At 46.0% G+C, this 14641-nt stretch overlaps 1 protein-coding gene across 4 annotated transcripts in view; it reads left to right on the forward strand.

Moving 5' to 3' along the window:
- nek7 (NIMA-related kinase 7) overlaps nt 1-14641 on the forward strand; it is a 397752-nt gene that overhangs the window by 164664 nt on the left and 218447 nt on the right. For all 4 annotated transcript variants that reach the window (XM_085982411.1, XM_085982407.1, XM_085982408.1 and 1 more), the window contains one exon: nt 1390-1484. In XM_085982411.1, coding sequence (XP_085838537.1) covers nt 1390-1484 — 95 coding nt within the window. The remainder of the gene's footprint in view (nt 1-1389; nt 1485-14641) is intronic.

The raw sequence follows: 14641 nt of genomic DNA on the forward strand, positions 1-14641 counted from the left end.
GTTGTTTCACTGAAGCTGGTTGGTGCTGTATGTAGCTGTAAGGATAGACTTGTGGAAGACCTTTCTTAATAAAGTGGAACTAGGTAGGGTTAAATTGTAGTCCATGCAGCAAAAACAAAATAGTTGTATCTGTTAAAGCTCCCAGTAATTTCTGAACAGGTGATAAATTAGCAGCTGTGTGGGAAAACTGGCTTTCATTTATGTTGTTAATGGAATTCTGGAAGCAATACCAGTAAAGAGAACTTGGTTACTACTATTTAATTTATAAGTGCCATCAATAATACTCAACTAGCGGAGCAAAACATTATGATTACTTTCTTGGCTAAACTAAACTGTTCATGACTCGTGGCATTGAGCACAGTTTATGCAAAAATCACTTACATCCTCAATCTTTATTATTAAAAAGATCTGTTCACGATCTAAAATCGATGGCTCCCATTTTATTTATGAAGTGTTCTAGTCATTTATAGGATGTACTGTGAAGTTCGTTTCACCTATATCTCATTTATCCTGATTACTGATCCTAATCTGTTGAATGCAGCAAGGATTTTACTGGATATACATATTTTAATATGATTATACTTGATTAGTTATTGGTTGTTCAGTGCACACTTGATTTAATTATTGGTTGTTCACAGCTACAACTTTGATGTATTATACAGCAAAATTTAAAAATCTAGGATTATGAAAGCAAGGAATGAATATTGATATCAAACTTTCAGTGAAACTTTAAGACAATTACATTTTGGAAAAGAAGGCAATGAGAAACTAATTTTTCCCAGGCTAATAAATTCATTTCACTGTTAAACATTTTTAAAACATCAATTCTACAATAACATAAATTACTGCTTTTCAGAAACGTTCAAAGTGCGGGAAATCTATTTTGTGAAGCAAAATCCTTCGAAGCAATTCTGTTTAGTGGGGAAGAAAACAGTTTTATACAGTTGAAATCTAAAATGGAAAAAGTGCTGTAGAAATTAAATTATCCGAAATGTTGAAGCTATGCATACTTTCCTTCAAATGGGCTTGAACACTAGTTTAATTTTGTCACTAAATGTATCATGTTATATCATAACTGACATCCTGTGTATTGCACCATTGAAACATATGGTTTGAGTTCTGTTCTACCTTTTTTTAAGCATCATGTTTAGTGTGGTGACCAAAAGTGTATAGTTGGAAACTTGTCTGATCTGATGAACAGAAGACTGAAATATTGAATTAAAATTATATTTCAGTTGCATGTGAATATGTATATACTTGGGTCACGGAAATAATGTAAGCTACTTGTAGGAAAAAAAATACTTAAATGAATCACCAAGCTTTGAGAAGACATATTTTTAACATTATATTTTATAGTGTACAAGTTATAACTTGTTTTTCTTTTTAAAGTGGGAACCCCATACTACATGTCCCCAGAGAGAATACATGAAAATGGATACAACTTTAAATCTGACATCTGGTCACTAGGTTGCCTTTTATATGAGGTAAGCCTATAAAGTGTGAGCACCCTAATGTGGTGTTAGCATTTGCTCTGAGATGCAACAGTAACGTTGAGAAAGCAATAAAATAATTGGTGTTTTTTCTTTCATTTTAATGTTATTGATGACGCTCTGTTCTTGTGAAATGATCTGTGTATGAATGTCCTAACGGTATCATCTTTTGGACAAGAAATTAATTGCTGCATGAGATGAATGAGATGCCTAATACGAAGCTGTGTATAAAACTTTTGAATTTGTTACGCTTCTATGCTATTTGCTCTTCATGTCTGCATTGGGTGCTGCAGGTAAAATATAGCTTAGACCAGATGCTAAATAAAGCTTCCTCTTCTATTCAAATAATGCATTTGAATTACTTTTCTCAATTTCCGGTACTTACACCAGTCATCCTTAGGGCCTATCTATAAAATTGTTAATTTGTCCATTTGTAGTAGTTTGTGGACAGTTTTTGACTTTAGACGCTTTACTCCTCCAGAGGTTGGTTTAGAGTGTGCAAACTAGGTCTACACGGGATTTTTTTTTACGCTTGGTAGTGAGAATAAACATTAATCATATCTATCTGGTGCAATTCCGATCCAGACTTCAGAGATCGAAGAATCACATCCAATTTCCCCCTTTCATACCTTTTTTTCCTAAGTAATAGGATGGATAAATTAAGTTCCCTTAAATAATGCACTCTGAAATTTTACAGCAGTGGTGCATTATTACATGTCTGGCATTTACTGAAGAAAAAATATACAAGGTTTATTTAGTAAAAATAAGCTGATACAAGCCGAGTTAAAAGAATGCACAACAGGAATCATTTTGCCAAAGAATAAACCACTGAAGGATTACGTTTTTAGGACTTCACCAGATATTTCTCCCATGATCTTGCTAAAGACCACAAATCGTAAGTGACTCCATGTTCCATACGAACTGAAGTGTGACTTTATCCGCACAATGGATGGTATTGTAGTGTTGCCTGGATTGGATAGAAAGCCTTGTAACTGTAATTAGCTTACAGAACAGACACAAGTCCTCCTTGTGTTCTTCTAATCAGATAGCAGAAAAATAAGTGCTCTTATACCATGTGACTTGGGGCTCGATTTTAATAGCCCTGAGGAGGCGGGTTTGGAGGCAGGTGGGCAGCGAAAATCGGAAAAAATGGCTTCAGACTGCCACCCCGTCCCCATGCAATTTTTGTGAGTGTCTGGTCAGCCGCTCCCAAACTGACCCGATTGGAACCGGTGGGACAGGTAGTTAAGGCAGTTAACAGCCTGTTAATTGCCTTGCTAATCCTATTTTTAAAGTGGTTTCCCATTTTCATGCTTCTGGCTCCTGTTTCCCATCTTGTCAGAAACAGGCCAGCTGCAAGGAGACGAATTGCTGGAGGACATGATTTGTAGTCATTGGTGCAGCACTTTAAAAGCGCTCCTGTAACATGGCTGTCATTCAAAATCAACAACTTTGTTGTTGGAGGTTTGGGATAATATTTTGCAACTCTACTGACCTTGTGACTGTTCAAGCTAACAGCCATCTGCAGTGTGACCTGATTGGAATAATTTCAGGCCACTTCGACTGTGCGCTTGCAAGCTTCTTGCCTCAACTGAAATCTATAGCAACGGGATGGGAACCATTTATATCATCTCATCCTGGTCATCCGATTTGGAGAAAGAGCAGCCGTGGCAGCACCACAACAGCAGCACCAGCATCAGCGCAGGGCTGCAGGAGGTACCCACAATGCAAGGTTTACAGGCAGAGGATCAGCTTCCTCAGCATGAGTGAGCAGCAGTGCCAAAGGAGGCTGAGACTTTTGAGAGACATAGTCGCTGACATCTGCACAATGCTGCACCAACACCTGGAGCCCCGAGGAACGTGTGGACACTCCTTACCAGTTGCTGTCAAAGTCACCACCGCACTCAACTTCTTTGCTTCGGGCTCCTTCCAGGGATCCGCTGCCGACATCAGTGGCATCTCCCAGTTGGCCGCACACACCTGCATCACGCAGGTCACCAATGCCCTTTTTGCAAAGGCGCACAATTACATCCACTTCTCCACGGATGACCCAAGTGTGAAGGCGTGCGTGGTTGGCTTTGCCGATATGGCAGGTTTGCCAATGGTGCAGGGCGTCATAGACTGCACACATGTAGCCATTAGGGCCCCCTATCACAACCCAGCTGTATTTGTCAACCGCAAGGGATTCCACTCCCTGAACATCCAGCTGGTGTGTAACCACAGGACGATCATCATGCATGTTTGCGCAAAGTACCCTAGCAGTTGCCATAACTCCTTCATCCTGAGCCAGTCTACTGTGCCTCAGCTCTTCCATCCGCCAAACCAACTTTCTGGATGGCTTCTTGACGACAAGGGCTAGCCCCTGAAAAAGTGGCTTATGACACCGATGAGGAAGCTATCAAATGATGCTGAGGAGCGGTACAATGTGAGTCACATATCCACCAAAAGCATCATCGAGCAAACCATCGGCTTGCTCAAAATGCGCTTCCGATGCCTAAACAGATCTGGAGGAGCCTTGCAGTATGCACAAGTCAGGGTGTCCAGAATCATCGTGGTCTGCTGTGCCCTGCACAACATCGCACAGCAGTGCAGCTTCGTGCTGCCAGATGAACAAGTGGCTCAGCACACAGCCTCCTCGGAGGAAGAGGATGAGGCGGAGGAGGACGGGGAGCGACACCTTGTGGGTCCGCATGTGGTCAATCCAGCAGCAGGCGACCACATTGCTGGCCGTCAGGCAAGGGATGCACTCATCCGTGCCAGATTCATGTAAGCTTACGTTTCAACCACAGGTGACTGGCACATAGAGTTGAATATAAGTCAGACATTCTCAAAACCCCAGGCATCATCTGTCCAATAAACGGTGGTTTGCACTCTGTCACCACCAACATTCTACATGGAATTCTCCCTGAGCCCTCACTCTTGAACTTCCATTTCCCAGATCTCAGCAGATCATTAAACCTTTTTTCGACACTGAACCCATGTGCGTCTGCACACACACCTCGAACTCACCACCTCGGCAATTTGCAGCCAAGCTGCCTTGGTTTGCTGAGGAGGCCTCCTCCTTGCGTTTCCAGGGAAGAGGACCTCCTGACGTCCTCTAACTCCCTCCACAAGAGCATGGAGGGAGCCGTCATTGAACCTGGGTGTAGCCTTATGCCATTCCTGCAGCAACCAGCACCTTTAAGAGGAAAAACCTAATGCTTTTGCAAAGGGGATGTGGCCCCTTTAAATTTTTACCTGAAACAACCCGTGATCAGAGGCGCGAATCTGATGCTCTGCAACCAATTGCCTGGAGGGACCCGCACGTCAGCTGTAACGAGGCCAATCAAGGTAAAATAGTAACTGCTGGGAGGTGGCATCCAGGAGTGGGTCTGAAAGCTGCCAAGCAGTAGGCCCGCCCTCAACCCGCCTCCTGTATAATGATCGCGGCCTTGGGTTCCAAACTACGAGCCACATTTATTGCAAGGAAAAAGCAAACCTCATCAAAAAAAACAATACAGCAGACTGTGCTTAATTATTGGATATTGAAAATAAACAATGTGACACTTTGCTAACTGAATTAATAATACTAAACCTGGACCAGAATTCATAAATAAAACTTATACATGAGGTTTCATTTAACCACCACAGATCCCCAACCTCTATTTCAGTGACCTCAGAACTGAAGAACTGCATGGGCCTTGAACTGTCCATCAATCCTTCCCACTGAGGCATCTTGTGGACCATCCACGACTGTGGGAAACCGTGCCTCTTCATGTCAGCTTTCACAGGCATCTGAACATCAGCCCACATCCTGCACAGTAAAGGGCCACTGGTCTGCACCACACCACACCACAGATGCTATTGTATTTGTCCAATTACATGTGTTACCAAGTCCTTTCCCTTAAATTGATTGTTTTCAAGACAAAGCAAGCAATCTATATTTGGTGGTTCCTGATTTTTAATCCAAATGTATTTCCACACAAAAATGCAACATCTCTGATCAGTTCCTTCACAATGGCAGTTTCCACCCACACACAGGAATGTGGATTCTACTCCAACCCAAAGAAACTCAGCCTGCTATGAAACAAATTTGAAGTGACCAGGCAGATCTCATAAATAGATATTAAAAATTTAAGAGACTTTATGATTTAAAATATGACAGGTTTCCCATTCTGTCACAGTTAGGTCCATAACTTGCAAGCCCGGAGAACCTGCTTTTGTTTCTTTTTTGATGGTACTTATTGTGAAATTGGCCTGGATACACAGGAGCCCATGCTGAGGTGTATGAGCTGCAACTGTTTTAAAGCAGTATATACTGTTTTGGTTTTGAAACTCGAATAGAGTCTGTGAAGAGAATAAGGGTGAGCAGGAAACAAATTTGAAGAATTGTGTGGGTGAGTGGTAGGACTGGACTGGTGATGGCAAGAAACAGACCAAGAACTGGAGAAAGGGAAGGAGGGGTACACAAGAAAGACATAGCAAGGCTGAAAGGCCTCATCATTAACTTACAGGATGTATTTTTCACGGGACTGGGAGTTGATTGGATGTGGGAGTTGAGTGTGACTTTTTCCCCCTTACCGAAGTGACTGCTTTAATAGTCTGAAACCAAGTGACAGCCTGATAGACCTATCTGGTGTACCAGGAATCTTGGAAAGTAGTAGTGGCTGAAAAACAAAATGGACTGCAGATTTGATATAAAGGCCAACAGTACAACGATATTTCCAAGTATCCCACCCAAAGAAATGTATTTTTTTTTTGCCAGATTCATATGGCTTGTTCAGTAATTCATCAAATCTGACAAATATAAAGACCTCATGGACTTAAAGTGGTCCCTCACATGTTGTTCAGACTATTTCATTGTATTGAACAGCTTGGAGGAAAGAAATGTAACTTACTTCGGTTTATTCTGATGTACATGTAGAATATTTGCCAAGAATGTGCAAAGGAGCTGAGCAAACTGTTACAGTACATCTGAATCCTGGCTATTTAGAAGATTCCTGTTAAAACTGTTTTCATTGCACACCATTTGTTTATAAAGTCAGTATTGATATAACTCATAACTGAATATATAATTTGGCATCGTTCCATTATCATTCCTGATTTCAGGAAAATAAGAGTGAGTGGCAGTATGTAATGAAAGTAATGTGTTGAACTAAAATTAATTTGGGGAAAACAATAATTTCCAATCAACATACAGATGAATTAGACTTTCTATTCAAAACACAGGTATGGTAGTGTAGTGGTTATGTTACTGGACCAGTAATCCAGAAGCCTGGACTAATGACGTGATTTCAAATCCCAGATTTAAAAAAAATCTGGAAATAAAAAGCTGATATCAGTAAAAAAAAAAAAAAAACTGGTTCACTAATATCCTTCAGGGAAGGAAACCTGCTGTTTTTACCCATTCTGGCAGGTATGTGACTCCACACCAACATGGTTGACTTTTAACTGCCCTCTGAAGTGGCCTTGCAAGCCACTCCATTGTATCAAACCGCTATAAAGAACACCACACGGACTGCAACGGTTCAAGAAGGCTCACCAGCACCTTCGGACAACTGGGATGCTTTGCCAGTGAAGCCCACATTTTAAAAAAAAGAGAAATACTTGATCAAACTTTCCAATAGAATATATTTTGCTGACCATTTGCTCTTCCCTTAGGTTTTTTCAGCCTGTGTAATAATAGCTGCCATCAGCCAAGAAGACAGGTCTGTCCAAAGCACAACTGCCACCACTGTGTTCTCTGATTAGCTAACGGTGTGTTAATTGCAGGGTGACAGAGCAGTATTTATATTGTCTTCTGTCATCCTGGTGTGTTCTGTGTTTGGATGCTGGCCAAATTGTGTTAAAACTCATCCAAACCATGGCAAGATAATTCAGAGTATTGCTTGATAAATGCTTTCTTAGCACAACCTTTCCAGTCATTTCTGGGAAGGTCTATTTAAAATGACACACAGGTATTGTGTAACCATCACCATGATTCTCCTAATTGAAAATGCTAATCTTTCACTTAGTCATTTACTAGAATCCAAAGTAGGGGTAAGTGCAGTGATAATGCAGGGAAGTTAGTCTAACAGCCAAAACATTGCCTTCCCAATCTTATTTTGTAGAGTGCTTACTTTAACCATCTGTGTTGCTATCTCTGTAGCTAGTGTCAATGACATACTCTAGCTTCTTGGTCATAAACTGGTATATTGTAAATAATTTAAAAGTATGTTTTTGCACTGCTATGTTCAGTCTTTTCAGTGTATACATATAATTGTACTGAAAAAAACCTGAAAAATTACTTCTGTACTTAACAGGATTTCGCTACATCTGATGTCTTTATTTTAGTTTATATTTATATTTAAGGACAACAATGCTTCTTGCCAAAATTAAAATCTTTTGGTGGCAACATTTAAAGATAAATTGGACTTTAACTGCCAAAGTTGACACAGTTCACCTATTCCAATAATATTGTCTTTTACTGTTTGATTACTTTGGCACCATTTCTAAACTAAGTTGATGTAATTATATTCATTTTTCATATATGTATGATTCTGGCATAACTGAAGATTTATACCAACCGAACCACTTATATATTGAAATATAGTGTTTCAGTGCTTCTGAATTTCAACCGTGCCATAGTGTGGATAAATATGTTGGTAGTTTTTAATATCGTACCTTATAAGGAAGGGCAAAACCTGTCGGCGTGACAGCTGTTGTAAAATTTTAAAGAGCAAAACGTTTTTGTGTGGGAATAACCAATAAAAAAAGTGCAGTTTATTTAATTAGGTAAGCAGATAGCTCCTTTTCAGCTCATGTAAAAGGACATTTTCATATAAGAAGTTTTAGTATTGGTTTTATAATCCTAAAGGAAGGTTGTAATAATGAAACAGATGGCAGTCAGCATGAACTTGACTTTACAAGAATTATTATTTATTTTGGTATTATTCTATTGATTTCCTTTATGTAAAGTTACACTAAACACAGACAGATAAGACACACGATTAGTAATGTGACTGTGTTTTGCTCCTTGTAATGTTGTTTAAAGGGTACTGTAAACAGTGTATTTTTAAAACAGTCCTGGAATACTGCATACAGTTTTGGTGTCCATACTTAAGAAAAGACATATTGCTCTCGAGTCAGTACAAAGAAGGTTCATTCGGTCAATCCCGGGGATGAGGGGATGGACATATGAGGAGAGGTTGAGTAGATTGGGACTCTACTCATTGGAGTTCAGAAGAATGAGAGGCGATCTTATTGAAACATATAAGATTGTGAAGGGGTTGGATCGGGTGGATGCGGGGAGGATGTTCCCGATGATGGGTGAAACTAGAACTAGGGGGCATAGTCTTAGAATAAGGGGCTGCTCTTTCAAAACTGAGATGAGGAGGAACTACTTCACTCAGAGGGTGGTAGGTCCATGGAATATGCTGCCCCAAAAAGCTGTAGAAGCTACATCATTACATAAATTTACAACAGAAATAGACAGTTTCCTAGAAGTAAAGGGAATTAAGGGTTATGGGGAGCGGGCAGGAATTTGGACATGAGTCTAGGTTCGGATCGGTCATGGCCCTGTGGGTAGCGGAGCGGGCCCAGGGGCCATGTAGCCTGATCCTGCTCCTATTTCGTGTGTCTAATTCTGTTAGATTCAGGAGATGGTTCTGTGATAGTAGATTGGCGGTTAGGATCAGATCAGCCATGATCTTATTGAATGGCGGAGCAGGCTCGAGGGGCCGATTGGCCTACTCCTGCTCCTATTTCTTATGTTCTTATATGATGGTTATAAGTGAGATCCAGGCCTATAGTCGGGGCTCAGTAATTCAGATCTGGTACGGTGAAGGGAGCAGCCCTGCTTGTGTGGTGTCAGCAGGGCATCTGCAAGGCAGGATGCTTCATTTTTTGTTTAATTCTGCAGATTTTCTTTTAAAAAGCTAACACAAACAGTACAAGTGCTAGGAGGATTGAATGCAGTTGTCAGAGTTTGGTCATTGTGCTCCTACGTTATACTAAAGGGGGCAAGCAGTAGCACAAGTTGCCCCTTTCAAAATTCATAGCCTAGACCACCTTGCTGTTGTGGCTGAAGAAGACTGCAGGTTTATTAAATGGCATCACTTATGAGAAAATGGGAGCAGGCTAGGGATTTTGCCATGTATTTATAGTTCACACTCCAATATTCTGGTCTTTCGGATGACCATATCTGTACAGTCTGCTCCTTTGAATTAAAAGTTGTTTTCTTCCAAGCACAAAAAAGGTAAATGCTGTTTTACTTAAGTTGCTTAATTCAAATTGATGCATAATAAGATTTTACATTCAGAAAAACAAATTTTCAATTAACAGGAGAAGACTATCAGAAATGTCAGCTCCAAATAACTGGAATGCAATTTATTTTAGACACTTCAAAAAGTGAATAAAAACTATTCTGGTGAAGGAAGTGTCATTGGTAATTTTTGTGGGATTATATGATTGGGATTATTTTGACTACATTAGGATTGAAAGATATAGGCCACTTGCTCATTGTTTACCACTCAACTCCTAGCTGGCAGATTGATATTGGATGTTCCAGGACATCCTTTTGTTTTTAAACAAATCACCTCAAGTGGAGTTTTATTGCTGTCTGGCCAGTGTTGGAGGAGTTTATGTCCGAGATGCCTTTACTCACAGTAAGAGAGGCCGATACAGGCAAAAAAACTAACAAGGAACAGAAATCGTTTAAATATCTATATATATAAAAGACCTCTTCTGTCTGTCTTTCTGTCTGTCTGTCTGTCTGTCCGTTCTCTATACGTTCGAAAGTTTTCCAGCGTACCTACACGCACATCATGATAAAAGAAAGCTTACGATTACGGACCGGTCATAGGCGTATTTACGTTTCGGCCGGACAAAATTGCACCCGCGGTATCCAAAAAACGTTCAACATTCCGCTCATTCGCATCTCATTAGCGAAAGAGTGACCTCGAGGTCTACCAATCGTACGGCGGGTTCCTGGCGCGTGCGGCCGAGCCCTCCTCCGGTCGAGTGACGGGACGATTGACCAATCCTACGCTTCTGACGGTCGACCAATCGGTGCGTGTGTGGGCGGGCCTTATCGTTCTGAACCGAGGTGAGTGGCCGCCATCTTGATTCCTTTCTTTTTCCCGCTTTCTGCGTTTTTCTTTCAAACCTACATTTCCAGCAAAAAAAAATAGCTTTTATTAAATTGTTTTTTAAAAAACTTAATTCATTTGTAAACCTGAAGATTCTTTTTCCTACTTTTACCCGTTTTTGTAAGGCCTCATAACCAAGGCCTCAAAGCCTGGGCCTTTCCTGCCCAGCCACGCCCGAGCTAGGTAATTGTCCCACGGCTTCTGCTAAGCCCCGCCCCCGCCCCCCCACCGTCGTCACGTTACCCGGGGCAACGGCGTCAGCCACGGGACATAAACAGGACGCGGCGTCTCTCTCTCTTCCCCGCTCGGCTCGGGCGGGGGGGCGGGGCTCTCGGGAGTGCGGATCTCGGGCGGGGCTTGGAGAGCGGGAAGGGTTACCCCGGCAACCGGGCCCGCCCGCCGTCTTGAAACCAGCTCGGGAGGGCGGGAGCCAGCATGCGCGTCAATTTCAGCCCGGGCCGCAGCTAAGGTGAGTCCGGCCGGGACTCAACGCGCCAGCCCGTGCATCGGCCGGCCCTGAGGCGCTGATCCCGCAGAGAGGGAGGGAGAAAGCTAAGGTGAGTCCGGCTGGGCCTCACGCGCTATATGAAGGAGAGGGGAGGGAGAGTAAAGCAGGGAGAGACGGAGAGAGGGGGGGAGAGAGAGGAGAGGAGAGAGGGGGGGGAGGGGAGAGGGAGGGAGGGTGAGGGAGGGGTGGGGACAAGGATGGGGGGGGGAGAGGACGGGGGTGGAGAAGGGGGAGGCAGGGATGGAGAGGAGAGGAGGGAGAGGAGAGGGGGAGGGAGAGAGAGTAAAGCAGGGAGAGACGGGGAGGGAGAGGAGAGAGGGGGGGGAGGGGAGAGGAGAGGGGGGGGGAAGGGAGAGGAGAGAGGCGGGGGAGAGAGGGGGGGAGGGTGAGGAGAGAGGTCTCTCTCTCCCAGTTGCTCTCTCTCTCCCCCAGTGCTCTCTCTCTTCCCCCCCCCCAGTCGCTCTCTCTCTTCCCCCCCCCCCAGTCGCCTTCTCTCTCTTCCCCCCCCCAGTCGCTCTCTCTCTTCCCCCCCAGTCGCTTCTCTCTCTTCCCCCCCAAGTCGCTCTCTCTCTTCCCCGCCCCCCAGTCGCTCTCTCTCTTCCCCCCAGTCGCTCTCTCTCTTCCCCCCCCCAGTCGCTCTTCCTCTCTTCCCCCCCCAGTCGCTCTCTCTCTTCCCCCCCAGTCGCTCTCTCTCTTCCCCCCAGTCGCTCTCTCTTCCCCCCCAGTCGCTCTCTCTCTCTTCCCCCCCCAGTCGCTCTCTCTCTTCCCCCCCCAGTCGCTCTCTCTCTTTCCCCCCCCAGTCGCTCTCTCTCTTCCCCCCCAGTCGCTCTCTCTCTTCCCCCCCAGTCGCTCTCCTCTCTTCCCCCCCAGTCGCTCTCTCTCTTCCCCCCCAGTCGCTCTCTCTCTTCCCCCCCAGTCGCTCTCTCTCCTTTCCCCCCCAGTCGCTCTCTCTCTCTTCCCCCCCAGTCGCTCTCTCTCTTCCCCCCCAGTCGCTCTCTCTCTTCTCCCCCCCAGTCGCTCTCTCTCTTCCCCCCCAGTCGCTCTCTTCTCTTCCCCCCCCAAGTCGCTCTCTCTCTCTTCCCCCCAGTCGCTCTCTCTCTTCCCCCCCAGTCGCTCTCTCTCTCTTCCCCCCCAGTCGCTCTCTCTCTTCCCCCCCCCCCGTCGCTCTCTCTCTCTCCCCCCCCAGTCGCTCTCTCTCTTCCCCCCCCCAGTCGCTCTCTCTCTCCCCCCCAGTCGCTCTCTCTCTCTTCCCCCCCAGTCGCTCTCTCTCTTCCCCCCCAGTCGTTCTCATCTCTTTCCCCCCCAGTCGTTCTCTCTCTCTTCCCCCCCCTTCGCTCGCCTCTCTCTCTTCCCCCCCAGTCGCTCTCTCTCTTCCCCCCCCAGTCGCTCTCCTCTCTCTTCCCCCCCAGTCGCTCTCTCTCTTCCCCCCCAGTCGCTCTCTCTCTTCCCCCCCAGTCGCTCTCTCTCTTCCCCCCCAGTCGCTCTCTCTCTTCCCCCCCAGTCGCTCTCCTCTCTTCCCCCCCAGTCGCTCTCTCTCTTCCCCCCCAGTCGCTCTCTCTCTTCCCCCCCAGTCGCTCTCTCTCTTCCCCCCCAGTCGCTCTCTCTCTTCCCCCCCAGTCGCTCTCTCTCTTCCCCCCCAGTCGCATCTCTCTCTTCCCCCCCAGTCGCTCTCTCTCTTCCCCCCCAGTCGCTCTCATCTCTTCCCCCCCAGTCGCTCTCATCTATTCCCCCCCAGTCGCTCTCTCTCTTCCCCCCCAGTCGCTCTCTCCTCTTCCCCCCCAGTCGCTCTCTCTCTTCCCCCCCAGTCGCTCCTCTCTCTTCCCCCCCAGTCGCTCTCTCTCTTCCCCCCAGTCGCTCTCTCTCTTCCCCCCAGTCGCTCTCTCCTCTCTCCCCCCAGTCGCTCTCACTCTCTCCCCCCCAGTCGCTCTCTCTCTTCCCCCCCAGTCGCTCTCTCTCTTCCCCCCCAGTCGCTCTCTCTCTTCCCCCCCAGTCGCTCTCTCTCTTCCCCCCCAGTCGCTCTCCTCTCTTCCCCCCCCAGTCGCTCTCTCTCTTCCCCCCAGTCGCTCTCTCTCTTCCCCCCCAGTCGCTCTCTCTCTTCCCCCCCAGTCGCTCTCTCTCTTCCCCCCCAGTCGCACTCTCTCTTCCCCCCAGTCGCTCTCTCTCTTCCCCCCCAGTCGCTCTCATCTCTTCCCCCCCAGTCGCTCTCTCTCTTCCCCCCCCAGTCGCTCTCTCTCTTCCCCCCCAGTCGCTCTCTCATCTTCCCCCCCAGTCCGCTCTCTCTCTTCCCCCCCCAGTCGCTCTCTCTCTTCCCCCCAGTCGCTCTCTCTCTTCCCCCCCAGTCGCTCTCTCTCTCTCCCCCCAGTCCCCCTCTCTCTCTCCCACCCCCCCAGTCCCCCTCTCTCTCTTCCCCCCCCCAAGTCCCCCTCTCTCTCTCCCCCAGTCCCTCTCTCTCTCTCCCAGTCCCTCTCTCTCTCTCTCCCCAGTCCCTCTCTCTCTCTCTCCCCCAGTCCCTCTCTCTCTCTCCCCCAGTCCCTCTCTCTCTCTCCCCAGTCTCTCTCTCTCAATCCCCCAGTCTCTCTCTCTCAATCCCCCAGTCTCTCTCTCCCCCAGTCTCTCTCTCTCCCCCCAGTCTCTCTCTCTCCCCCCCAGTCTCTCTCTCTCTCCCCCAGTCTCTCTCTCTCTCCCCCAGTCTCTCTCTCTCTCTCCCCAGTCTCTCTCTCTCTATCCCCCAGTCTCTCTCTCTCTTCCCAGTCTCTCTCTCTCCCCAGTCTCTCTCTCTCTCTCTCCCCAGTCTCTCTCTCTCTCCCCCCAGTCTCTCTCTCTCTCCCCCAGTCTCTCTCTCTCTCTCCCCCAGTCTCTCTCTCTCTCCTCTTCCCCCAGTCTCTCTCTCTCTCCCCCAGTCTCTCTCAAATTCAAATGCTTTATTGGCATGAAAGTTTACAGGGAACCATATTGCCAAAAGCTTACATAGCAAAAAGGTACATTTTCAAACATTCTGTAGGTGTCAATCGGTTTGACATTTGTTGGGGTACATACAATATTACTTTTAAACAATATTAATTTTAAAACAGTCTTTGTACTTCATTTGGTACGTTTCAATATTAATTTTTAAACAGTCTTAATTTTAAACAGTCCTCAGGTTGTGACAATGTTGTTCCATATTTGGCCCCAAGGTATGGTCTGTCTCCTTCTCCCAGGACTAATCTCAATTTTGACAGGTCATCTAATTCCTATGAAATCTGGGGTTGTTTGGCTTAGCTTGTTGAATAATATGTTTCTTGATGTGTTGAATTTTTCGCATTTTAGGAGGAAATGCATTTCTGTTTCAACACTCGCCGGCCAGACATTGATCGCATATTCTATTCTCTCTAGGCTGCCAGGATTTCTTGTATCTGCCTTTTTCAATTTCCAGTTGGTGGTCGCTTAGTCTGTACCTGGTGAGGGTCTGTCTCTGTTTTGTGTCTCTGATGGTCGTGAGGTAGTCTGCCAGTTTATATTCTCTTTTTAGGGCCCGGTAACATTCTAATCTGGCTTTG

The sequence above is a fragment of the Somniosus microcephalus genome, chromosome 3 (genome assembly GCF_052327205.1).
Source record: "Somniosus microcephalus isolate GS21.2 chromosome 3, FLI_Smic_1.0, whole genome shotgun sequence".
NCBI classification, from domain to species: domain Eukaryota; kingdom Metazoa; phylum Chordata; class Chondrichthyes; order Squaliformes; family Somniosidae; genus Somniosus; species Somniosus microcephalus.